Here is a 27,526-nt window from a genome sequence, read left to right on the forward strand (position 1 = left end):
CATTTATACCCCCTCTCTGGTCTAAGACGCACACACGCATCACAACCTCAAGTTTGTGACCCCCATAAACTAAGGAGCCATTGCAGGGAAAAGGCGGAATGCACCAGAGAAAATTAGACAAAGGCAATGAGTTCATTTTTAAGAAGGTCCACTTCAAGGCCCTCCCCCCTTAATGAACAGCAATAAAATATTACAATTAGTTAATATAAATGACCAGCTATTACACGAATTAGTTATTTAAATACCGAGTAGCACATGTTTATAGCTTATAACACATTAATTAACCATTACAATTAAAGACTAATCATGATATAGTAAGTTATTGACATTCAAATAATAGATAACTAGTTATATTTATACCACTCGTGTACAATTGCAATTGGCCAGCTTATGACCAGCCATTACAATAATTAATACTTTAAATATTTACTAACACTAATACCTATTAAGACAAACAGTTATCAAGATCTAAACCACTACTACCTTCATGCATTACAAATGGCCACTCAGGGTACAGAATCATAACGGGTTCTGCAAATTAACATACATCACAATAATAAACTGCTATGCCAATTGATGATTGTCATAAGCTGTTATAATTAGCTATCAGTAGCCAAATAGCCATCGGCATGCACTATAAATGGCCCTCTAACGCACGCAGGACACAGCCTCGCAACTGGTCCAGCTAATTACAATAGTTAGTTAGTTAGTAACTTTCAACATCCATTGCAATTAGCTGTTTATACCAGTTACAATACATAACTGATCGAGACCACTTACTATTAGTCATTAATACTATTTAAAGAATCATTAAGATATACAGTGTTATAATTAGTTATATATATTAGTTATAATTAGTTATATATATTAGTTGTAATATATATTACATATAATTAGTTATTATATATAATATATAGTTATATATAACTAGCTATATATAACTAATATATATAACCAATATATAATATATAACTAATTATTATGAGTTATATACTAATAACTAATTATAACTAATATATAATTATATATATGATAACATATATTTGACTAATATAACTAACATATAAAATATATAACTAATATATATAGTTATTTTATATATATAGTTAACTATATATATTATATATAGTTATATATTATAACTAATAAATTATATGTAATATATAATTAATATAGAATAATATATAATTTATAACTAATGTATATCTATAACTATACATATTAGTTCTATATTATATATATTAGTTATAATATATATAGTTATATATATAAGTTATATAGAATACCAATCACCTTACTTTTTAGCCCGATGCCTATTTACCATACCTGCTGTGACTTTTAAACACCAAAGTATGATTAGTTGTTCTACTAGAGCATTGTTCTAATTTGCTAGTTCCTATTCGTGGGGGTGGGGGGAAACTGGAGATGAAAATACACTTGACCAAATTAAACTGAAGGCCTGAACCAATTTTTTTTGCTACATTTCACTTTTTTTAGTTGTGATTCCTAGAGCTGGTATTATGCACACCCCCCCCCCCCCCCCCAATAAAACTATTTCCTTAGTAATATCGGCCACTTCTGACATAGCAAGCGTGTGTTTGCCTCCAAGGAAGTCAAATAAGACTATGCAAAGTATACGGTGTTTGTCTGGTAATGAGCTAATTAAAATCTAAATCAGCTTTATATAGCCATAAACCATTTTAATATACAGAGGCACAGCACGGCTGTCTTGAGAGGGAAAGCTGGAATTGCATCGCTTTGCTCCTGAAACGCTAGCCATAGCAAAATGCTGAGCTATAACCCGAGTAACGGCTGCACTCACCTGTAGTGAGGCGGGGGCAGCTGTTGGATGACATCGTGGATCTTAACCAGCCGTTCTTCATCTGTAGCAGCAGAAACAGCGTCCTGGAAGAAGGCAGGAAGGGATTTAGCTGCAAATAAGACTCGATACCTGCCGCAGCGTCGTGAACCACGTGTCCAATGTGCCGTTCTTCAGCAGCGAGGCCGATGCTGTTGTTCTTCGGAGAGGCGTCTGTCTCAGGAACAGACCGGCACGCAGACAGATAATGTGAGAAAGGCCAAGTAAATCAAGATCTGGGCTACTTTACAGCTTAATTGTACAGAGCAATTCCTCGTCCAGGGCGTTCAGCTCCGAATAGCATTTACTTCTAATCCCACGCCTGTTCAAGAAATCCTTGGGGAACGGTAAACCACAAGGGAATTCCTGCAAGCATCGTTAGTGTCCCAATAACCTTCTGCTGGGGCCCCAAAGGTAAAATCAATATAGTGTGGCACGGGGGACAAAGGCATAAACCTAAAGGGGAAACAGAAAAGGGACCTCAAACCTTGTGCACCGCCGCGCTTTTGAAATGGCAGGATGCTACCAGCAGCGGGAATTCGGCGTGCGGGTAGCGGACTGGTGTTAGGCTGGTCATTTTGGAGATACGCACTTCTCATCTCTCTGAAAATCCCAACTTAAGCAGAAATAAGACAAAGAAAGGCGTGTGGAAGACAGGTTCAGCTTGCTGCTGGATCCTTTTCAGTATTTCTCTGTTCAACCTGTGTAGATGAAGTCACGCTGACGCGGAAAGTGAAAGGCGTTGCCTTGTACTTACTGAGAACTTCTCGTAGAGTTGATAGGTCAGCAGGGGGTTCGGGAGCTCGCGGAAGTAGAGTTTGCAGAGGGAGCCCACGCAGTGAATGTCCTGGATGTAGATGTCCTTTGTCAAGTCAGGAATCTGCTCGGAGTCAAACTCGTGGCTGGAAACGAGAACAGAAAAATGGGCAAAGGGGGGTTGAAAAGGAGGAATGAAAATAAAAGCCAGCACAAATTACAGTCAAGAAAAGCAAGGGTTTCTTGATTTACAGGAAAAAAATAAATACTTAGTCACCAAAGCCACACGACCCATGGCTGTGCTGCTGCTAGACCGGATTTTTCCAAAATGAGATTTTTACTTTTTTTTTTTTCTAATAAGGCATTTTCAGTTAGTTTTACAACTGATTGGCTAGTCTGCAATCCCTTTTGCTGCGACAGGGCCTTTCACAAAGTCTCCAGGAGAACGTCTTCCCAGACCACGGAGACGACCTGAGCATCTCACCCCCGAGGGCTGTGACTGGGAGCTGCCCGGAGGAAGGGCGCCCACAGGTCGGAACGAAGCTGGTGTCCCTTCGCGTTTCAAAGGCCTGGAAATTGAAGTGATAAAGCAATGCCGAACATCGGCAGCTACGGCACGTGGAAACCAGCGTGTGCGGAAATTCCTTGGGGACAAGCTGGTGAGCTGAGCACGCCTCTGCTACAGGGTGAAGAGAGCCAGGAACCACATGAAGAAAATCCCCAAGCATTCCCTTGGTTTTCAGCAAGAGAAAAACCAAAATCACAAGCATTTATGAAATAAAAGCTGAGCTTAGAAGGCCAAGGGCTGGCTCGCTGCTAGACTATGTGCATGGAAAGTGCTGTTTCAAATTAGCAGGACAGATCTGCAGGGGCTAACGTGGTGAGTCAGGCCGCAGGGAGCTGCGAGGACACGGCTGCTCTAAGCTGAAGCTCCGTTTCCCTACACGGGGTCTTTAAGCTGTAAACCCTGTAAAAGCTGTAAGCTTATCATCGATGCGGAGAGTCGTCCTGTCTACACTACCACCACAACAACATCGGGGGCTTGGTGGCAACATCCCCGGCTTCTCCCCCTGCCCAAGCCAGGCAATTTGTAACACAGAAGATAAAACATGCCTTCAGCACAGCTCAAACACCGAGCTCGCCTCTCTCTGCCGACGGGACAGAACCAGTTTGTACCTGTGTCCAAGGCACCAGGCGTATTTGTACCTGCAGCGGTCAACCGTACACCCCCTGCAAGATCGGGAGGGAGCTCCTGCCCTCCGTCCGTCCGTCCTTCCCTCCCCGAGACATGAAGGCTGCGTGAGGGAAGCCACCGATACTACGCCAGGCTGGGGGGCAGAAGGGGTCTCTACTTCTCCAGACAAGAGGGTGAACAGTCCACCCCAGTGCCTCATCCCAGAGACAGCACAGAAGAGGGCAATCAATAAAGGCCCCTGCCACAAGCCTCAGTGTTCAGCATACGCCGCTCCCGCAGGCACGTTCTGACTCATCACTTACTCATATCTGGGAGAGAAACCTATTTTCTGCGCTTGGCTCCACAGAAGAAGAGAGAGCTCAGAAGGGAGATCAGGGAAAGACACCAGCCCACCCCGTACAAATACACTCAGCCTTGGCTGAAATCCTCCGGCCGTATCCTGCCCTACCCCAGTACTCCTGGTACTCCAGGATATTTTTCCTAGGAATAAATCTCACGCCACAACAGAGACCTACCCCTGCAGAAGCAGAATACGGAGCGAAGAAAGGGAAGCCCTACTCCATTCAGCCTTCCTTCTCTCTGCACTGGCTGTTTGGAGAAACTACGTGTAATTTCCTTTGACCCCAAAGGAAGATTTTGTTAGTAGAAGAATACAACTCTCCAAACAAGCCGGAGCCAGCACGCAGGGCACACATACCAACTCAACACTCGCTGTTTTGCCTACCAGCCAAGTAAAGGCGGCTACTGCACTACTGAAGAGCCCGCCTCCGTCCTGGAGTAAATCTCCCACGTGGAACAAATTCTCTAACTTTCTCTCCAACCAAAAAGCCCTTTAAATCCGGGAGATCCAATTCTTCTATGTGCAACTTAAGAACAGTGACTCACGTATAAGGATACTGCAGCCCTAGCTTTGAAATAAGCCTAATGATCTGTTTATATAGCTGGAAACTACAACAATGCAACGTGTCCTACATTAATCAAACACTTATGAAAATCTGTAGTGATTTAGATGAACAACAGGGACAGTGTCTACAAGTTATGTCAGGTACTCCTTTCCTTTTGTCTTTGGAGCGTCTCAGAAAATTGAAATATAGGCTGTCACTTCATTCTCTGTACTATACCAGGGAATTATGCCATTAAAGTTTTAGACAACCATTTTTAAAGCACCTTTGGAAAACAGGGAAGGTGAAAATGTTAATGCCAAGGGAAAAAATGGACTAGGGCAGCGATTAGAAAGACGGTGCTGCACAAGTCAAAAGGGGGAATTAAAGGGATGTAACTGAAGCAAGGGCAAACATTTTATTCAGCCAAGACTGCTGCGGGCAACAGCTACAATCAGAGGCTTTGGAGCCTGCATATCAAAGCCTCGGGAGCAGGTTTTTAAAATGGAACTTGCTGTGATGAGAAACAGGATTAAGCTGAACCAGAATAAGCCCATCCATACAGTAACTGTACCAGCTCCAACCTGTCCACTGAACTTGGGAACAGGATATCCTTCATATGGAAAATACCCCTTTGCTGCCTCTGTGAGGCCGTGGGCCTAGGATCAACGCTGGAATTAGTCACATCCCACTAGGTTCTCTCCGTCCCTTCACAACAAAAACCGCATACCAAATGACAGGAGGAAAAACAGCCTCACAAAAGGATAAAGACCATTTACTGGGATGAGAACAGCTCCTAACTGGGGAGGACACACACCTAGCCTTTCCCTGCACAGCCGCGCAGCGTGGCAATGCCACCCACCAAGAATTAGGCACGTATTCTTTGCATGTTACCAACTAATTGCTAATCTGCCAGGAGTCCCAAGGAGCAAGGAGAACTATCAGCTGCTCAAAAGGGCTCCGGGAGCAAGAGGAAACAGGAATGAAATGTGACAGCACAGTGACACCGCGATCCCAGAGCCTTCCGATACTCTATCCTGAAGGAAAACTTCCTGCAAAATGAATTCTACTGAACAGCCCTGCGTTGCTCCAAAACGGTGGCAAACCCAGCGTACCATCCATCGAGTACAGACCGCACACCCGCGTGGGAGCTGCTGGAACAGCCTGCCCTGCAACCCCCACAGCGAACGCCCGGCCTTTGAGCCCAGCGCGTGCCTCGCTCGTCCCGCGCAAACAGGTTCGTCATACCCAGCGCCCTTACCGTAGTTTCTGGATGTTGGACGCAATCCCAGACAGACGATATATTCCATCCACAATGCCATGTTTCTCAATGAATTCAGTGCAGCTCTTGAGGACCTGGGGGACTAAAGAACAAGTGTTGCTGGTTAGTTGAGCATGTTATTAAAGTCCTAGTTCAGGTTGCGGTCTTGTCAGATGCCATAAACTAAGCCCAGCTGGGCTACTGCTTTCGTTCTTCCTTAGAGGAGAAAGCCTGTAAGAAATTTAACGTTAGGAGTTGGTGTGGACACTGGTCAGAGGCGTTCTTTGTGTTAAAGAAATGCCAGGATATGAATCAGGTTGAAAAAAGTCAATTCTGGTCAAGCAGAGACAGTGCAGGTCCCATCACAACTCCCACAAGAACTCTGGTGTTAAATTCCATTCCCGAAGAGCTATAAAATTGAGTGAGTACGCTCTCTTTGGCCAAAGAATTCCTTTGTTTTCAAATCTATACAGGATTAACCTAGACTGCTCGGTTTAAGCAAATGTAAACATTAAGGAGATGCTACTTTCTGCACCAGGGCCAGGGGAGTTTTTACAAGTGATAATTTCATCCCCAATGTCTACCGGAGCGTGTCTGGATTTAGATAGCTACACAACGTACCACACTCACAGAAACTGCAGACAGACCGGGGTATGACAGAATGGAAAAAATAACCCCAGAGGATATAATTAGGTGTCAAGTTAATATTCAAGCCGCTTCACCAACCGATTCCTTCCAGTTGACTTCTCAGCCTCATGCAGCAGCCACTGCCGGAGCTATCTGTCCATCCTTGTAAGCTTAAGGAGGAGCAAATTACTTTATTTATAAAAGGGAGATAAAACTGCCCTGAGCACTGAAAGAAAATTAGGATTGAGCTCTTGTGAGCATCAGCAAATCTTCATGGGAAAAGCTCAGATCCCCATGGATTCCTCTGCAAGCCACCTTTTTGCTGCAGCTCCTACGATGAACTAGATTTATTCTTACATTAGATGCCAGGTCTGATCAATTTGCCCTGTGACACAGATTCAGAATAGGTCATGTGGCAAATCCCCTCCTATCAAGCAGCAAATGCCATCTGCCAGTCAGTCCTCCTAAGTGCTGCTGCACCTAGATGCTCTGCGCTTTCCCCTCCCCAGCCGCTTCGCTGCTTTTTGTCCGGCTTGCAGCAGGCGCTCACGCAGCTAGAGCAAAGACTCGTTTTAAATGGTTCCCTGGAAATCGGGAGGTGCGCCCTGGGCTAAGGGCACATCTGCTCCGGACTCGAGCACAGGGCAGAACAAAACCTGAAAATCCGCGTGGCACGTCAGTCATGCAGGCTCGGCTACAGGAGTAACCCACGACACCCAAAGATACCAAGAGACAGCCAAAACTGAGTCAGCCAGACTCTAGTGTTATGCTACTAGGCATTTACAGCATCTTACGCTGTTTTCCAAAGCAAGGTGCAGGCTTTGGGGCAAGCAGAGCCCTTGTACATTAAGCAACAGCATAGAAAGAGCCTTGGAAACCAAGTGCTGCTTTTTCGGGGGAAGGAAAACCAGCAGAGGTGCAATGGAAATTTCAACTTCCACTAATGCAGCCAGAAGACATTTGCAGAAAGAAACCTCAGCATCTGCTAAAGGTACCTCTCACAGCCTTGAGCAGCACCACATTTGTTGGCGTTAGGAATCGACCGGACACGCATTTAGGCACCTGAGCCAGGATACGCAACAACTTCTCACCGCTGAGTGAATACACATTTGGAGAGCAGGTTGGTAAAACGCGGATCAGGCATCCACAACACTGTAAGCTACGTGTCCGAGAGCAAAGCAGGTGGGACAGATGGTCCTAAATTCTAATACTGTTTCAAAAAACGTTTTTGGAGGACAACGCTTACCCCTTCACACAAAAAGATTCAACGCCTCTTGAAGAAGAAAGTTTTAAAGGCTTTACGCGGACAGGGAAGGAGTTATCTCATACTCAAGCAGTTGCCAAAAAGGGCTAAAATACGTTTTGCGTTGCAAACGGCGTTAGGGGAGAGTGTGACCCCGGTGTAAATCGGTGCAGAAAAGCAGAGAGATGAGAACAGCACCATCCATTGCAGCGAAGGCGAAGGACAAGGCTTTAGATGGTGACGCAGCGGTGTCTCTTCTTCTGTGAGGCAAGAGAGCACCCTCGATTGTAAGACACACTAGACTCATGCTCATTTGGGCTTCACTGAGAACCGAGCAAGACTACGTGAGACGCCCACCTGAGTCCTCTGCCCACCGCCGCCCGTTACAGAAGGTGAGAGGACTGAGCGAGGATGCTGGGCTCCGCGCTGCTTCAGCGGCGTTTCCTTCTGCCAACCGCCCGGCTACAAGAGTCGCAAAGGATGGGGTGAAGGAGCTTACCCAAGTTTTAAAGTCTTGTGGCAAGATCTGCTAAGGCTTAGCTGCAAAATCCCAAAGACTTTAATGGTCCATACTGGAATCTCAATAGGGGTCCCCCTGAAATTAGTAACACCCATTGAAATAAAGAAATAAGCAAATAAATAAATAGCACATTCCCTGCCTGCCTAATTCCTACCAAGGAGGCTGAGACCGAGAAGGGAGATGCACAGAGCGCGCGGGGAGCCGACAGACAGCTCTCCAGTTTATCCACACCATGGACGCGGCTAGGACACCCGCCTCCTACTTGAAGGGCTGTGCCACGGGGAGCGCGCTCTGCGTGCTTCCAAGGCCTTATCCTTCTGGGGTTTATCTAGCTGTGCAAACAAACAGCCTGGTAAGAACGGTATTTACCTACCAGTTCAGCGGAGCAGCAATCTTTTGTGACAATGTGAATCCGGCCAAGGGAGAACAGGGGGGAAGGCGAGGGATGTAGCACCGTCAATACCTTCCTAAAGTAGTTATTTGTCATGGAAGATCTTGGGCACAGTTAGAAGAATTAATATAGGCTGAAAAAAATCTAGCAGGCTTGTTCTACGCATTTCCTAATCTGGTTACCAGGACGATCTGTTCTTTAAGCTAAATATATCATGCCAGCACCACAGATATTTTGGGGGAATTCTGCATGGTTGGAGAAGTGACAGAAATTCAAGTAGGGCTACAATTACACTTGAAGGCCCTTTGCTGCAACGGTGACTTCATTTTTCAACGAAGATGACACCTGACAATTACGTGCGTGCTTAACCTCCCTCTCCCCTTTGAATCCCAAGCCCTTTAGCTAAATGTACATTTATACACATGCATACACACACTTATGGAGGGAACAGCGTCTATGACCACCGGAATAAAATGGCAGGACGACAGCACAAGCTAAGGCTTAATTTTGCAAATGTGAAGTGTGCCAAGACCACCGCCTACGGGGGCTTCTGACATCACGGTGTGACTTTTTCAGGTACCCGTCTCTGTCCATTGCCTAAATCCCTCCCCTGCTGCAGAGGTGAGCTTCTCAGTGTTCAGGCCCTGATTTTGGCTTCTAGATCCCAAACCAATTACCAGATTTGAATCAGAACGGTATCGCAGCTGCATCGCAGCGGGAAACCGATGGAGATTTCTTCTCACAGGATGCAGCAGCACCTACACTAAAATTCTATTAATGTTCATTAATTACTGTGGTTTCCTGCAATTATAACAACCAGACTTGATGACACAGGTGGTTTCTATTAACAGCCATAAAGTCACACCTAGCTCAGCACCCCTCTTCCGACAACCGCCACGAGCAGGCCGCTTTGGGAAAGACCCAAGGAGGGAACAAGCCCCGGGTAACATTCCTCCAGCCCCAACAATCCTCTGTGCCCAGAACTGGCGTCTGTGCTCGTTAAACCCAGCACACAGCCCTTTCCACGTTCCCAGGCAACTAACAGATGCGCACTAATACTCACTGTTGGTTTTATTCCTTTTCGGAGCAACACAGCCTCCAACCACTGACTCCAGACAATCTCTCTGCAGTGAAGTCCCTGACTCAGCGGCAGCCTGCTAAAACCCACTGGCAAGTGCGAGATTTGAACACCTACCCCTTCGTGAGAACCTGAGCACCGTACACGTCTCCCGTTCCAAAATCGGTTGCCTTCCCCCATTCCCGCCCGCCCTTCGCTGTCTCAAATAACAGGCATTTCCAGGAAACAGGGCACGAAAGGCTGGAAACGTGGAGGCATCAACACAGGAGACCCCAGCACATTTCATCACTGTAGCAGCTAAAGGAGTTTCTTCAACCCATTCCTGAGCATCTCTCAGCTGGTTTGAAAGGTTTATTGCATCTCCTAGGGCTCGTTAACTGCTTAATTCTTTGCCATTAAGAGGAAGCAGAAGTTTTATGGTTTTCATTCTGAAGAACGTTTTGATTCATCTTGAAATCAGGCACATTTCATTTCCTATCATCTTGGGTTTATTTTTTCTTTTTTAGCCTTTTGTAATGTTCCCTCCTTGGGTTTTGGGAGGCTTGCTTTATTTTTCTTTTTATTTTTTTTTTTTTAATTTTCTTAGTACGTTGCTGGAATCAGAACTATTTGTTCAGCCTGGGGAACGAGGCCTCCCATCAAGCTCCCCTCTAGCAGCGTCGTTTTCACAATATTACAGCAGTAAGGTGAACTGCCGCGCAAGCCAGGCCTCTTGGCTGGTTAATGGACCATAGCAGGCTGAAATGCAGCTGCTCAGCTGAATTCCACACATAGCGAACGCACGGGGAAAGCCAAACCTGCAGCCCAGCAGGAACAAGGAAAATGCAATAAACTGTCCCGAGCGCCGCGCTGCACCGCCTGAACAAAGGCAATAACCACCGCTAGCAAGAACGTGCACCGATGCTTCGGAAGCACGTGGGAAAAACAGAGCTGAGCGAAGGAATGTAACAGGTTAAGGGCTAGAATATACATGTAAACAATCGGCCACGAGATAAAGTTTAGGTGGAGGCAGCTCACTCTTAATTGCCCAGTCTGCCTCTATAACTGGTGAGGAAGGATGGGGACGTGCAGAGGACAGGGCGCCCAGTAACCCCCAGTACTATGCAAAAGGTGCGAAGTACATTATGGGCGTGCTCCCGTCTTGAGATGTGGTGACTAGCCGAGGCTCTGGCAACTTCCAGACATCTGAAATTAGCCAAATAAATCCTGTCTCCCTTGCTATATTAACGTATGGTTTGGTAAGAACCCAACAATGCGTATCCTCACCTGAAGAAATAGTTGCTTTTACTCCAGTCATTCTTCCTTTTTTAAGCTCAATTTGGAAAAAAACCCGTCCAAGTATTTCCTAAAACAACAGTAAAAAGCCTGTACTAATTCAGACTGTTAGGTTTTCTAGGAACCTCATTTCAAACGACTCATTTCTGAAACTCTTCCCTCCGCCTTACAGTGGAAGTTGCACAGAAGGTGCAAACCAGCACGGGACAGAGAGGTTAAAGATTTCCTCCTCACTGTTCTGCGAGGATGCAGTCGCCTGCATCTGTCGTTTTATAAGCACGCAGACCCCACCACCCCCTGCACGTTCGGAGAAAAAATAAAAATCAAACTTTAAAAGATTCCGTCTCACTCCTAAGTCCGTGCCCTCACGTTTGAATCACCAGGAGTAAAAGCGAAGTACAAGACCAAAAAACCAGCAATCTTCTTCCAAGATGCTCTCTTCCCGATTTCCAAGAAGTGACCCACATTAAAATTATTTATGCTGTTGATGAATTGAGTAAAGCCCGAGCCAGCTATCACAGGCTGCACTATTTCCTGGGAACGTGCCACGTTTTTATGTGAAGCGTGACTTTTGCACTTGGGAAAGTGAATAACGCAAGAGGGGCTGTAAACCACGAGTCGGTTCCAAGAGCAGATACCACCAGCGCCCATTTCTGGATTCGACCTCTGGCACTGGACTCTGCTTTTTAAGACTGGACTTTTTTTTTTTTATGGCAGCTTACCCAGGAACGGTGTAGAAACAAAGTGCAAAGTTCAAGCCTGAGAAACATAAATCCCACTGCGTTGCATCAAGCTAGGAAGGTGGATAACCGCGTATTTTCATGTCCTCTGGTATCAGCACCATTCCCGATGTCGTGGGTATGTCTGTGCTAGGGCGTTTTGGCACCGCGAGTGGTACCTTACTGCACTCGTGTCAAAGACTGGAGCCTTCGTGATCTCCCAGGCTGCATCCACCTCATTCTGTGGAGCTGGCTTTTTTGTTTTTAATACAAAATATCCACAAATGGAATAAAGATACTACTAATACATTCATATTTGGACTGTGTGCTAGTTTTTTTTCTGTTTAGACCAACTACACTTACTACAGTAAGCTGAGAGGGGAAAAAGTATCCACCTCCTTAAGAGAGGAGAGATAAGAGCACAGGCAATTCCTGCACGGACCGCAACATTTTTTCTCATGTTTGTTCCCCCTACAGCTGCAGTGTTTCGCAATGCAAATTAATTTTCAACTCCCTGCTGTCCTCTGGGTCACTCAGGCATAACACATTTCTCTCCTCACAGCTGCAGGCAGGGTAAAAAAGAAGGGGAGACAGAAATTGTCTCTTTCCTTAACTGCAAAAGCTTCTTCTCCCTTTCCGCAACTACTTCCCCCAAACAAGTAATTCTCCACGGGGACCCCATGTACCTCTCTGTAATGCCAACCCCGTACCCAATAATCTTGGGTTCCAGCAATTCAGAGGGCAGATGGTGAAGCAATAACAGTGCCTGTTATGTTTGGAAATTTGCCCCAAACAGCTCAAAACTATTGGCCTTTAAAAGTATCAACTTGTGTTGAACGAGTTTGTGTAGCAGAAAGCGCATCTGCAGGAAGCAGAATATTCCCTGCTCATCTGCCGTTTGGGTCAACTATTGCACTTCTGCCCAGGCTGCTGGATCCCTCTTCTACGTTGCAGGGGTTCGGGTGTGCAGAGGCACACGCTACCAGTTCAGAAGAAACATTCAGGCACCTAAAACACACAGGCCTTTCACGATTTACAGAAGTGCTCCAATGAATTCGGCACCATTTGGTTTCCAAAATGGCTGACATGTTTAGATTTATGGAATTATGCAAATGCAACCAAGGAACAAAACAAATACAGGGGATACGCAGAGGTAAGTTTACTTATTTCCTACAGACATTCACAAGGCTACTCTGGATCTAGCATGCCAACTTGTGTTAACACTTGAATAAACACTATTTAACGTTTATATCACGCTCTTCATCTTCCAAGTACTTCACAAGTATTAGAAACCTCCCCTTGTGGCACCTTGGGGGCAGATACGGACTATTAGTTTGATTTTACAAGCGTGGAGATGGAAGCGGAGATACCCAGCAAGCTCCCCGAGGCCACGAAAGGTGTGCGAGAGATGGGGCTGGAGCTCGCGAGCGCCCGGCTCCCAGCTCACCGGCCAGAACTTGGAGGTCTTTGATTGCCCAAGTCCTTTGGAGATGGATTTTGATTAAAAACTTACTATACATTGTGAAATACTGAAAGGAAACTGGGTTTGGCATGTCTGAGGCCAACAGGTTTCAATATCTCCCCAATCTCCTGAAAAAAGGGACAGCCAAATGAACTAATAGCCAGCAGGATGAGTGGAAGGTATGGCTAACATCGCCTGTGAGCTCAACGGGGCTCTCGAGTCACAGCAGCCCCACTGAATTACTGCCCCAGAACGCAACTTTACAACCATTTTTGCCCCCCGTTTACACCGTGCACAGAGCCGTGGCAAGCATGGGCTCGGACGCAAGTCAAAGTGCTGAGACAGGCCACTATTTCTTCACCACGTAATGGAAAACAAGGAGGAAACGACGAAGGATGCTAAGAAACAGAGAGGGTCAGTTTGGGCTCCACCACGCAAGGCGAATCACCAAGAGTATGTGTCAAATCCTCCCCTTCCTTAATGATTTCTCAAGCACAAAAGTAAATGACGTGGGGAGGAGGAAAAGTTTAATGTACCTCTATGGCATGCAGCTTATAAACAACTTTTAAAGTTTCAAGTAGTGGAAAAAATTTACTGATAGAAAACCATGTCCTCCCTATCTATAGACAGCTGTCTCCTGAACTCATTCATGGGCACTGCCACAGCAGTTGCAATTTCTTGTTAACTAAGAATATTCCGGTGTAGGCTTTGCCCTTTCACAATGACGAGCCACGTACTATACCATCAGTTTCAGTTTTCTCGATAGGACCATAGCGCACAGAAAAATGCTATTAAGGGAGGCCGAACAGGCAGATTTCCAGTTTCCTCAGCGCCTGCGTTAGGTAGGCTGGTCAGGCAACCCAAGATACACCCCCTGATTTGGGAGCTCTAGCCCTGTATATGAATCCCCCGCTTGCCGTGTCTTTTATTTATGGCTCTCTTTCCCCAGGTCCCAAGGAGGGCATTACAAAAATTATTGGATAAGTAAGGATGCATCATTTTTGCTGCTGTGCCAACGGAGAAGTTAGGATCCATTTTTTTAGCCACCTATATTATGGCAGACAGGGTGAATCACCCTCCAGATATACCCATCTGCTGGGATAACCGCTAGATATCCAAGAGTGAAGGAGATGAATCCTACTTCAAAGGACTTGCCCAAAGTCACACAAGAAAAGAGAAATGCAAACAAATCCTTCAAAACTCAGGTTTATGTCCTAATCGTGAACTCCTTCAGGCATATAAATGCTTAAAAATAGAGACAGAAGTAAAAGCAGGGTGCCAGATCTGAACCTTCTTCGAGGTCTGAAACTTTTTAGTTCACATTCAAACTTGTCAGCTTGGATACTCTGAAAATACCTATTAAAAGTACAAAAATGCCCCAAGGGCTCATTCATTCACAGAAAGAATGTGCCTAATATAAACCTTCGGCCTCGTCCCCAGCCAACATTCGCCTCAGCCCATCGTCACGACTGTGGCCAACTCCATCGTTCTGATCTAAGTGTTACGGCTAACGCACACGACCTACCTTTTCCGTGCAGCGTTTCAATAAACCTTTGTATAAGGGCAAGAAGTTATTGCTTACACAAATCTATTGATGTGGCTGCCAGCATTCAAGCCGTAACACTCCCAAGCATGCTCGGGGAACTACGCTGCCGTGCCGCCACGTAACTATTTGCTATTTGAACTGTGGTGGGCGCAGGTAAAGCTTGAGGATTGATTTCTGATGGAAGCTCTGCAAATGCTAAAAAGCCTTTCTGAAGCGAAAATCTTGGAGCAAAGCAATTCCCTACCAAGGACATCACGAGCAGGGATTTCACCTGGGCCTTCAGAACGTAAACTGGAAGGTCTTGGATTTCAGGGGCTGCCTTGTGTTTACAGTTAAAAGTAGTATTTAAAGAAAGGAAGGGGAAAAAGCAACAATTTTGTAAATATTTATAACTTTCTACTTTTCAGCAAAGTTTCCTTTGCTTCTTGTTTGTCCTGTTCAATTTCATTCTCTAGCAGGGAGAGAGAGAGTGGAAACTGGTTAAATTCACCCTCTAAGAGTTAAAACATCAAGAAAAACTAAAATTAATAAATATGTAAGACTCAGCTGTCCTGAATGCCAAATCAAGGCTTCCTTCACAGATGGCAAAGAGCCAAAGCCAGCCAGGCAGACTTTTTATTATAACGAAAATTATTAGCTAGTAAAAGGGACTCCTCACATTAATACTCGGAACCAAAGAGATGACATATAGATTACCAAACTTATGCTTGAGATAAGGGGAACCAGATTTTTACAGATGCCTGCCAAGATGCTGCCCGAGATCTCATTCCTTGGGTGTCTCTCTTCTGGTAACAGTGTTCTCCCTATATACAAATCTGCAATAAATTAGCATCAAAGGCAGCTACATCACCCAGCTGCAGCCAGGGGATCGCTGGAAGGGAAGGGTAACACCGGAGGACCCAGAACAAGCTGTGATGCCACCAGAAATCCCAAGGTGCTGGTAAGGAGCTTATCTGAAGAGCGTAATAACCAGCACAAGAGAATAAAACCATCCCTTGCGAACAGCCGTTGCTGGCGCCCAGTATATAACAGGATCAAGATCCCCTATCTGCTATAATTTGACCTGGCACGCAGTTCTGAAAAGTCTCAGCTTTCATTTGATTTTTTCTTTAATCCTACCCAACTTGTCCAAAATAATTGCTAATAAATGTGGGGAACTGGGAAGAATGGGAAGGACAGAGAGCAAGAACCAGGTGTTAGTAAACTTTGTCTTTCGTAGGCATTTACTTTTTCAGCCAGAAAAGCAACACCTCTTCCTGTTGATTACAGATCACTGGTATTTTCTGATAATTGGAAAAGGAGGTATAGATCTTTCAAGATGGGAAACTGGTAGATTAAAAATGAGTGCCATTTCTAAATCCATCTTTTCCAATTGCGGAAGCTGATGATGTACCAATGCAACAAATGCATAAAGAGGTACAAAAAATACCGTTTGCTTTTAGTCTATGACATCCTCTGTTAACAGAGCTGACTGTATTGTATGGATTACCTCATGGAACGAACACCTGATACCACCATTTTAGGGTATGCCAGGGTTAGCCTGTGCTCCGCTCTAATTGCTGAGAGAGAGATGATCATCTTTATCAAGAGCCAGGCCACAGGAACATTTTCAGCATGGAAAAAGAACCGCCAGTATTTTATACCCCATCCTCTGTAGCCCAAGCAATTCCAGCACATCATTCCCAGCAGCATTTCAATATAAAGTACGTTGTAAGGTAATCCCTCATCTGCTGCAGCTCACAACTCCGCGACTCCCCGAAGAGCAACGTGGCTTTTCTCCGAGAGACCCGGTTGAGTGGTGGTGAACCAACCACGACCCACCAGTGAGCTCCCGAAGCCGGAGAGAAGCGGCACCACCGCAACCGCAACCCCAAATCTGCGCCTGCCTAGCCTCCCCGCGGACACTGCGGCTCCATCCAGCCCGCCTCGGTCCCTTCCATAAAACCGTAACCTTGGCCAAGGTTGCTCTGCCAAGAACCTGCCCAGCTCTCCAATCCACTGTCCTCTCCGTGCAGCCGGGCACAAAGTTTCTGCTAAGCACATTACTGCCGACTCCTACACTCGTCATAAATTCAGAAGCTGTGGAGAGCTCCGTTCCGAAATATTCTGAGGCACAAATGAGGACATGGTACAGATGCTGCAATGCAGCATTTATTTAACCAGCTCCCACACCAAACAAAACACATCCTCTGCAAGCACAATTCTTTCTAATTGGGGTCGAGCTAAATTTAAGTTCTATTTGGTTTCCTTTGAGAGAAAAAAATTAGGGGGAAAAAAGTCTACCTACCTACAAAGGGAACAAGGCCCCTTCACGAGTCAGGGATTATGCTGAATTTGCTGCATCTCACAGCTCCATAAAACAAACCAGCATGGCAGGTGTCAACAGCACCAAACCAACTGGGAACATCTCTCAGGGCGATGAAGAAACAGCTACTCCCTGCTAAGCTTGGTCTGCTTCCAAATGACGCTTCATTGGCAGGGGAAGTATTCAAAACCCAGAAGGAGCCAACAAATGAATAACGCACCAAAATTAAATGGAGACGGGCCTCTTAAGGCAGGCTCCACCGGGTGACTGGAGCCGACCGGAGAGGAATTGTGCAAACCAACGTACTTGAAGGAAGTATCACCACAACCCTTGCTAGATTTAGACCCAACAGAGAAGTCAATCCCTCACATCAAAACTGGTTTTACTCCTACAGGTAACAGCCCGTAACTCAGTCCTGACACGTGACAGAGAAGGGGAACAAAAAGGACAGACCGCTGTCACCTTCCCTGGAAGCAACACACCTATGCCTACCCCAGCCCAGTGACCAAGAGCACATGTGGCTCCTAATTCCCCTTTTCAAAAGCAGCTTAGAACACGGATGATTTTGAAAAATGATCCTGTGACCTGCCCGTGACTCGGATCTCCTCTAAGAAACCAGAAAACACTGCTTCCTTCCCCTCACTGCTGTCTTGTCTGCAGGGGCCTTGGGGAAAGTTTCACACCACGGGGAGGAATAACTCCTACCACAGAAGGGCCCCATCGTGGTTTGGGGAGCTCAAAGCGTCAGCACACTACAAACTGGAATTAAAAAAAACATAACCAAACCCAGGACACTGCCTGCCTCCAGTTGCCAGCCCAATAATCACTGCAATCCCCAGCATGAATCACCAGGCATCCAGAAAGAGTTTAAGGTGCCGTACTCACCCCTACCGCTGTCACTGTAAACATTTGTTAAAATCCTTACCTCCCTCCCTATACCTGCTTATAGTGTTACTTCTCAGATCCACACACATCAATTAAAAAAAAATGACAAACTGCATCCTCATCAGAAATGAAAAGGCAGCAGCAACCCCAGCCTGCTTGTTCCACTCGTCCCATCTCACCCAGACACCCTCCCCTAGGGAGAAACTCCAATAAACAGACATATTATGTCCTGAAGTTTGGCAGACGCAAGTTCTGTCACGCCAGCCTGAGAGGAACCTTAGAGCCAGCACTGCCTCAGTGCAAGACTAACCTCAAAAACTCAGGTAAACTAAGACAAATGCTTTGCTCGTTCAGGACTCGGCGCAGGCTGACGGTAAAGCACGTGCACGGAGCTTTGCAGGATGGAACCACCTGGGCTCTCGCTCCGTTACGGTAAGACGGCTCGCATTTCTGTATCGCTTTCCTCCTATATATCTCATGCCAATTTATTCTCCTTTTGAAAGAGGCGCAATGGATGCAGAATGAGAGCGATTACTTGCTGAGCCCACAGAAAGACAACAGACTGCAGTAGGTAAAACATTTCCTCTGTGTTTATAAATTCCCTTCTGGGTATAGACACAGGAGAGCAAATACACTCTTCTCCTAGCTAAGCAATCTGAGCCAGCTGCCTCAACATAGTGTTTAGTAAAAAAATGTCAGACCTATTTCAGTTCTTGTCCTTCCTTATCCCTTTTATTCTCTCGGTCTGCTCCTCTCTCACCACTGCCTATCGAAAAGACAAGCAAAGTTTCAGATGTTCATGACTGCAAAATTGGTACTTCTCATGCTGTTTCACAGCGAATTCTTGAGAATTTAAGCTTTGTCAGCTTCCCAAAGCTGACAATTAGTAAAATTCTTAACATAACTCCAGTTTGAGTCAATATTGCATTTCCAAGGAGCACATGAATGCCTTGCCACTTATTTCACACACTGGACAGTGTCATTTTGTCCTTCAGTCTTGCTACATCTTTTAGGTATTGGACAGCAACCCATCAAAGTTAGCATTAACCTAAACTGATCTATAAATGTATTGCGTTCTTTTTTATTTTTTTCTGAACTGAGATGTTTTGTGGTTGCAATCCCAAAGTATTACCAGCAGGTACCATGCACAGACTGCAGCTACAGTTCTCTGTGCTCCTATAAAAATACTCGTTTATGTTCTGGTTATGAGGTGAAGGAGCAGGACTGCATCTTTGCTCTCTCCAGTTCAACCTAGGGTCTCCTGTGATATCTCCATCCCCTTTCAGCAGATCAGCACTGCAGCTGGCTCCAAGACTGAGAAACGTTAATGCTACAGAATGAGGGAATCTTAAAATGCTGTGCATGCACGGAGCTTGATTCACAGGAACCCAGAAATGTCTCCACAAAACCAATCCCGGGGATTACGTCACTTGGAATACAGGTCAGAGAGCTGAATCACACAGTAGAAAAACAATCCTGCTGTGTGAAATGGAGACATGCCCCTGTTAGCAACATTCAGTTTGGATCTGCTTCACTCCAAGGAGTTAGGAAAGAGTTATTAAATCAAGGGTAAAAGCCACTGGTAACTTCGCAGATGAAGAGACCTCATTAGCACAGCTCAGTCACAGACACTCGGTTGCACGTGATGGGAGGGGAGCGACCAGAAGAAGTAGTGAGCTCCTAGAGACTGTCTAACAGGAGCCTCCTTCAGCTCAGGATGTGTCTTTTATTCCTAAATAAAATGCCCACCCCTTAAAGCCAGGGGAAGAAGTCAGCGCAGAGGGCAGGGAAAAAACTTTAATTACTGCTGACTTGCACCTAACTAAAATGGACAGAAGGAGGGCTGGGGATAAAAGAGAATTCTCTCTTTCCCATTAATGAGCTCACTCTGCTGGCAGGCCTCCTGCCCTCCAAGATTGCTCCCACAGCATGAATATAAACCCAGCTCTATAGCTACCCGGTGGTGTACATTACCTACTCCTGATGTAGCTCTTACATGGGTTACTGTCTGTTTCTGTCTCCAAACCATTCAGTTTTTGGCTCTCTGATGCTTTTCAAGCCCCAGCAATAACGATCTCTACTGGTTCCAATTAACAAGCCAGTGAGCCTTGCCACAGTCCTGATTCCATAAGGACAAGCTCATATTATTCACCAACTGGTAGTAAACCACTTCATGTCAGTCAAGGGAGTGCACATTGCTGTTACCAACTGAATCAGTCGGAAAAAGTGCACGAAACAGCTCCCCACCCTTTACCATCCCGTCTCCAAAAGGCACTCATATGAACAGGGAGTCTGAAGTACCACTGAAGACAAATTTAACAGAGGAACTCCTTCCCTACTCCACACATCACTTCACTGCTCCTTCAGCCCGCATACAAAAGCCGGGAGCCATCAGATTACAACTCCGGCATACGAGGTCTACTGCAAAAATCTACTGCGTCAGGCAAGGAGCAAAAATACGAAGGAGATCGACAAGCTGACATAGCCAGACAGTGATGCTAACCCATCACTAATTTCCTGATGGCTTTAACTCCTGAGCAAGCTGGCTGCAGCCCACGGCTGCTCCATGCTGCTTTTCTAAATAACCCTCAGCGTCGGCCGTTTATGGGAATGACCTCGGCTAGTGAGCTGTGAAAGAATTCGGGTCCTCTGTGTGCCTCTCAGCAATGCAGGTACCTCCCCGATTTCCCAGCCTAGGTCGGAGATGCCACAATGAGAGGGTAGGAAAGAGCACGTGAAATGAAAGTTCATCTGAGGAAGAGTAGGAACAACTGTGTAATTTTTTTCTTGGAACAAACAGCTCTTCTCCGCTACCTCCCTAAACTGCTGATGGGAAGGTGAAAGGGACCGAGAAAAGCTACAGAAAACTGACCACGACAAACTGAGAGAAAGTAAGCTGTGACAAAACGTAACATTCCAGTTAATTCCTGTAACTTTTGTGAAATCAAGGGAAACATAACATTCCAGTTAATTCCTGTAAATTTTGTGAAATCAAGGGAAAAAGCAGATGAAGGATTTACACTGCAAATTGTGCTATCAGACAAGGGTATCATACATCATCAAAGAATCATACAAAGGTACTGAGTTAGGGAAATGCATGGGTTTAACATACCAGTTAATTCTTCATTGACACTGACACATAAATAAAGCTTATTTCCCTGAAAAAAACCATTTATTTGGAGACTTCAAGAGGTTGAGATCTTATCTTCAGCAGTTCCATCCATCTTCAGCGCTCCCATGTCGAACCACAATGCTTGCTTCTTATTAGCACTAGCCTCGATTTATCTTTCAGCCATCGATTTTTGTTATACATTTCTCTGCTAGTACCCACTAGCCCTTTGCTAGGTATGATCACCCTGAAATAAGATTCCTAACAGAGGAAGAACTCAAGAATGGATTGTTTCTTACCGTCATGGCCAGAGTTGAGAAGATGCTCTCCCAGGTCACAGCCGAACACCCTTTCCTTCAGGATCCCCCGCTGTTTCAGCTTCTGTTTTGTTGGGCGCGACTTCATGAATGTACGAAGGAAGGTGATGAGCTTGCCGTGTTTTTTCGACACTGCACAACAAAATAAAAAAGAAAAAAACCCACTTCATTTTAGATTTGGCTCCGTTAGGCAAGGCTAAGCATGACACATTCTACAGAGCACGTAAGAACTGTAGTAACATTAGTATCAATTATTTACAGAAACAGGTTTTCCAAGGTCCGATACTAAACAGAGACTTGGCTTTTGTTCTAATTTCTTGGCTAGTGCAGAAATAACAGGAGACAGCTGTAATGGAAGAATTTAACACAAAGACACATTTATCTGCAAAGCAGCTTCAGGTGGGAGTGTACTAAAGGACTGTCAGGGCATACTGGATGGTGGGCAGCACCCGAGAGCTGCAATTTTCATCTCTGGAAAAATGAACAAGGCTAAACTTACAAAACCAGTCATCTCATGTACCTTGACAAACACGGTATATAATCTACAAGCAGAAATAAATGCTTTGTTACTGGCTCTCATTCTAGTAGTCTTAGGTGCCTCCAGAACAAACGAATGACTAATAATATCTGAACGTAGAGGACGTTTAGCTCTAAGTGCTATAGGCTGCCCTTCCAGCACACCTGCAATTTCAATGAACCCCGCTGCAGCTGTGGAGGTACAGTCCATTCCAGGGCATTGAGCTCCCTGAGCCTTCTCAAGCCTTTGCAAGACAAAAGCATTACTGTCTTTGTTTTATTTAATAAAAAACTAAGGCAGCTGATTTGAAGAGATGCAGTTTATCCCCTCCAGAATAAATACAAGAAGTCTACAAAGAGAGGAGAACATAGCTCAGGAGCCATCCCTCCAAACCTTCTGCCCCGTTTCACTCCGCAATGCCTCTGTGTTACCGAGTCGGTCCCTCTGTTAAAACCATGCTAAGGAGCATAAGCCACAGTTGAAGGAAGGGCAGAAGTGGGTGACAGGAATAAACTCATGCAAATTGGGAGGAGAGGCTGAGCACAGGCTTCAATGGGCAGCAGAACAATGCCCTTGAATGTCAACTTTTCTTCCTGAGGCCCACTCTGAAAGCAAAAGGGCTCTGGCCTCCCCAACAAAAGTGCCATTGTGTACATGATTTAAAGGCAGTTTAACTTCAACAGAAGAGCTCTATTGAAAAGAACAAATCGCTAGGTATGAAAGGCTGCGCTTTGTGAGGGAGCCTCACGGCCCCAGGAAGCCGTAAAGGCTCCCGCAGCATCGCCAGGCAAGACCAGCAATCACTGCCCTGCCCCTCTCTCAGATCCCAGAGCGGGAAGACAACCGTATATTTCACCTGCATTAAAACCCTAAGTACTGTAATCAAATTTCAGCAGAGTAAAGCTATTTCAAACAAAAAAGAAAAGCAGTGAAGACCCTGGTGACAAAGGTGCATCTCTTCAGTGTCACTACTGCTCGGTAACATGTACAACCTGAAATTCAGTGAGCAGCCTCGGAAGCTGGGACTCGGCAAAAGAGAGATTTATGCTATAATGCTTTATACAGGCAGACAGGGTATTCTTCAACCAGACAACACGAAAAACCTTGTCCCAGGAACAAGGTTATACCGTGCTATGCTTCATGCTGTTTTAATCCCTTTAAACTGCTGAGTGTTTTACCTTCTATTTTACCAGGTATCAGTGCAGTCCCCCTATTTATAATAAACCTGATTCCAATGACCTTAACATATTTCTGTCTACGTGTGTAGAACAGAGGTCTGCTTTTGGATAAAGTCCCTTTTAGCAGCGTGACACCACATTGATCTGCAGCAGCCAAATACATCTGAACACCTGAAATCCTAAAATCTCCAACAAACCCCATGTCTGCATTCTCAACAACCAAACACGAATCATTTAACAAAACGCAGAAGCATTGAGCATGACAAACTGTGGCGATGGGGGCTTTAATTAAAGGAATGTTTTCAGTTTGACGGGGTCTTTAATTACACACAATAAGTGAACAGATTGTGCTGACATGCCAAAGTTAGGGTAGATTTTGGTTGTATCCATCATCACAGTAAAGTAAGGGCTCATTTATCATCTCTTATCAGTCCCACTCAAGAATAAAGGGAGACAGAGTCTCATCCTGGCTTGTGTGGAATTTCAAAGGGTTAGCACCCTCGGGCTCCTGTGATAGTGCTATTGGAGGTGATAGACCCAAGACAGATGCTTTTACAACAGACAAATAAAGCAATTACTAATACATATGTATTCACTTGAATAATTTCACAGACTCCGTACACAGTTCTTCATGAAGTCTCTTGCTTGACTTACTGAAAAATGAGTCCATCAGGTAATGGACTTAAAATGGAGAAAAATGCATCCAGTTCCAGTGCTGCAGAAATTCTACTAATGCTGTGAATTTTGGGTCTCACCTCAGGCATTAAAAACAGAAAAAGGTGCAACGGATACACTTCCATGATCCAAGGATGCACTTTGCTTGGTACTGATACTTGTTTACATCCCTAACCAGAAAGGAGACCTGAGATTTTTAAACACAATAAATCTGCTCTGCCTTTCAGCCACTCGGTACGGGTTAAAATAATTGTCTTGTTGTCTGCACCATTAAGCAGCCTCCCACAAACACACTCCCATAGTGTACCCGTGCAACAGTCCAAGACACTGAGCAGGTTAAGTAACCAGAAATTCACTTATCACCGGCCTGTTGAAACATTTGCATGGTTCCTTGGTTAAAGACAGCTTCCCGCACCGCTCTTCTCTGAATCACTGCCTACTCTGTATGAGGGTTTCTCAGGCTAAACCGACTTCAGAGTTTTATACCTACGCAGGAATGATTCACCGATAGGAGTTAGGCTTCTCCTGGGTGGGGAAGAAAAGGGAAGAGCGAGAAAATCCAAGCAGTCATCTCTTTGCTGACAGGTTATAAAAAAGAACAAAAAAGCAAGTAGGTGTCTGATAAGGATAAGCTAGCCTTATAAGCTGTAAGAGCTCAGGAGGCTGTCAGGTATCCTGTCTTTCTGCCAATAACAATAAAAGGTGAAATGCTTTCTATCCTGCTTCCAGGTCCTCTGGCATCATTTGACCCTCTAACTAGCAATGCATCCTAAGAAAGATTTAATTTCTGATGCGTTTTGGTTCAGATGAGCTAGCACAGCAGCCCCAGTTTCTGGATAAGCACCAATGCCAAGGTTGCTACCAAGAATCCTGCAGAATAAATGTTTTCTGCACCAAAATCCTGGTCCCAAATCTTTGCTGTGGAGACGTGAATAAACTAATTAGCCCTTTTCTACCTTTCTCTATTGTCTCCCCAATAAATTGGGGATATGGTAAATCTGAACCATTCACAGTTTCTGTTTCCATGTGAGGTGTTCAGGTTGACAAGCGACACAGAAATAAATTCAGAGGATAAAGCAGCATTACTACCAGACAATTTTACACGGGTCCTGCAGTCAGAGATGCTGCTGAATTACCAACTGAAAGGCAAACAAAACTAAACAAAACCCCTAACATTTATCCATATTACTTTCCACCTCAGATTTAACCGCTATAAAACAAATTGTTTACCAAGAAACAGAGGCTCTCCTAGAAGGAGCAGGGACTAATTTTCCTCAGAAAGGCAGGTTTGGCTAAATATTCTGGCCTGAACAAGCAAAGACAAATTCTCCATCTAGAATAGTAATACTGGCTGGAAAAAAAAAAAAAAACAAAACACCAAAAAAACCCCCCAAAACCAAAACAATCAAAACCCAAACAAAAAAAACCCACCTGAGGTTGGACTACTTGTGAAGTTTTGCTGGCATGAATGGGTCAATTAGGAGTGAGAAAAAATATCACACCCTTAGCTGACATAACTACGCTGGCCGAAGCCTTTCTACAGTGGGAAGGGAGGGAAGAAAAAGGAATACTTGTGCCGGGTAGTTTATTGTGGTTTTGGGCAACTGCCATACACTGTACCTCCCCGAGGAACATTTATCAATCAAACCATGCTGCTGTTGCTATACCACCAAGCTTTTGCAGCATAAGCAAGGCCTGAAATTCCCCTGACATTGATAAAAACTATTAAATAACGATTACTTCATTAAAAGCAGGGCTTGTTCACCCTAATGCCGCAGACTGAAAAGGCACTTCGGGATATACTTTATGCAGCTTGTTTACTGGAGAAATGTGTCAGCCATCAGCTGATTCAGAGGAGTTTTATGGCTGTTGTTCGGCACGATATGCTTTTCCTGGGTTACTTTGGGAATCCACTCGAAAGCTCACAGGGATCTTTTAGGATATGCTGAGTCTTCCTCCGACCCGCTGCCCTCGTGGGCCATCGTGGCACCCCGCTGTGTTCCTACACCTTTCTGCGGGGATGCATTGCAAGCTAAGCCACTGCGGCGACCCAGATTAAAAATCATCTGCTGAACTTGATGCTCTTACGGCAGGAGAGCCTGAGCGGTTGTGGAAGCTGCAAAACCAGACCCTCAGGCTGCTGGCAAACGAGCTGAATTCGCTGAGGCACAACCAAGCCACGGAGCACCAACTTCTGATCCCTCCTGCGCCTGTACAGATTTGACAGGGATGCAATTACTCTGGATTTACACTCCTAAGATTAGAGCACAGTCCAACGATACCATGTGTCTCAGCCCAAACTGCAGAAGTATCATGTCTGGGCCATAAAACCCTTCCTGAGACCATTTCTAAAATGTAATATTTAATTGCAATTGCCCAAAGTGTTGGCAACAAAAGGAAAGGTAGGATGGAAAAGAGCACTGGCTCCTGACTCCTTGGCTGTGAATCGTGGTGGCCAAACAGGAGAAGCCTTTTAATAAATGCAGCCTCACCGTGTCCCCGAAATTATTTTGTACGTGCATTTTCTTTCCCTTTTCAGTAAGAAACCCCCCACGACGCAAAGGCTCTGAGAACAAAATACAATACAGTCAACCCTGCAGCCCCGGGCAGCGTCTCCCATCTTACACACCCTGCCTCTCTTCAAAGACCAGGGGAAACAACCAACAGAAAAACGAACGCGAACAGGTTTCAAGTCTTGCGCATTTATGTGGACAAAAAAGGCACGTGCTCGCTCAGCGGCCATCCAGGCGTACGGTGGCCCAGCAACACGTTCCGAAGAGGATTTTGGCAGCTTCCTCCCAAACCCACCGCCTGTCCCCCTGCAACCTTATTAGACTTTGCCGAGGGAAAACAAACCCCTGCTAAACAAACACAGGACACCTGCTTTATCTCCTGTTGCTATCGCCAACATCTTGGTTTTGAACTCATGCCTAGCCAAAATCCTCTTCACAGGATCCTTGACAGCAGCATGATTTCTAATACAGGGTTGATAAACTTTGACTCTAAGAGAAAATCTTGGGGGGTGTATGCTGACCCACATTCCCAGCACACGGCCGCTGTTTGTTGCTCTTATTATTGCCAGTGATTTTACAGGCTGCGGAGCCCAGCTGTCCCCTGCTGCGAGGAGAGCCTGGTGCTAAGGTCAAAAGCAAGAACACGTGTGGCTGCATAGTTTAGAAATCTATAAACAAACTGCAATATCCAGTCACGAAATCAAAGATGGAGAAAGGTGTGGGAATGTCGTAAAAAAAGCACAGCTAGTTATTACAAAACAAAAGCGAAATCCATCCTCTCTGAAGAGAGATTTACAGCAAGTCAAGCTAAAATTTTTCCAGGCTATTAGCCCCTCAAGACCCATTCTCCTCTAAAATTAAACTCTACTGCAGGGAGAAAAAAAGCAGCAGCAGACTCTTTTGAAGAAAGAGCAGTACCAGGAATCGGGAGATGAGAAGCCGGGTTTGGTTTTGCCACGTTTCCTATGCTCCTGATTCTGCGAACCCTCAGGAATACATTTAACTGAGCGAGTGGACAGAGTTCAACTGGTTCCCCACACAAGATCAGTTATCTCGGCCCCTCCTTATAAACTCCGTAAATATTTTTAATATCCATCCCTTCACACTTAGAAAGACATGCTCTGTGGACCCACATCTTACTGAAGAGAAATTATACAAAGCCAAGAACTGAGTCACATCTCCCAGTTCTCTGTCATGTTCCTAAGCAACAAGACA

At 45.2% G+C, this 27,526-nt stretch overlaps 1 protein-coding gene across 9 annotated transcripts in view; it reads right to left on the reverse strand.

Moving 5' to 3' along the window:
• ARHGAP32 (Rho GTPase activating protein 32) overlaps positions 1-27,526 on the reverse strand; it is a 257,698-nt gene that overhangs the window by 17,429 nt on the left and 212,743 nt on the right. For all 9 annotated transcript variants that reach the window (XM_087763521.1, XM_087763516.1, XM_087763519.1 and 6 more), the window contains 4 exons: positions 21,411-21,560; positions 5,952-6,054; positions 2,616-2,760; positions 1,823-1,905 (listed from right to left, as the gene is read on the reverse strand). In XM_087763521.1, the coding sequence (XP_087619647.1) occupies positions 1,823-1,905; positions 2,616-2,760; positions 5,952-6,054; positions 21,411-21,560 (481 nt within the window). The remainder of the gene's footprint in view (positions 1-1,822; positions 1,906-2,615; positions 2,761-5,951; positions 6,055-21,410; positions 21,561-27,526) is intronic.

The sequence above is a fragment of the Nipponia nippon genome, unplaced genomic scaffold, assembly GCF_047370975.1.
Source record: "Nipponia nippon isolate SJK-2023a ecotype South Korea unplaced genomic scaffold, ASM4737097v1 scaffold_28, whole genome shotgun sequence".
In the NCBI taxonomy this organism is placed as follows: domain Eukaryota; kingdom Metazoa; phylum Chordata; class Aves; order Pelecaniformes; family Threskiornithidae; genus Nipponia; species Nipponia nippon.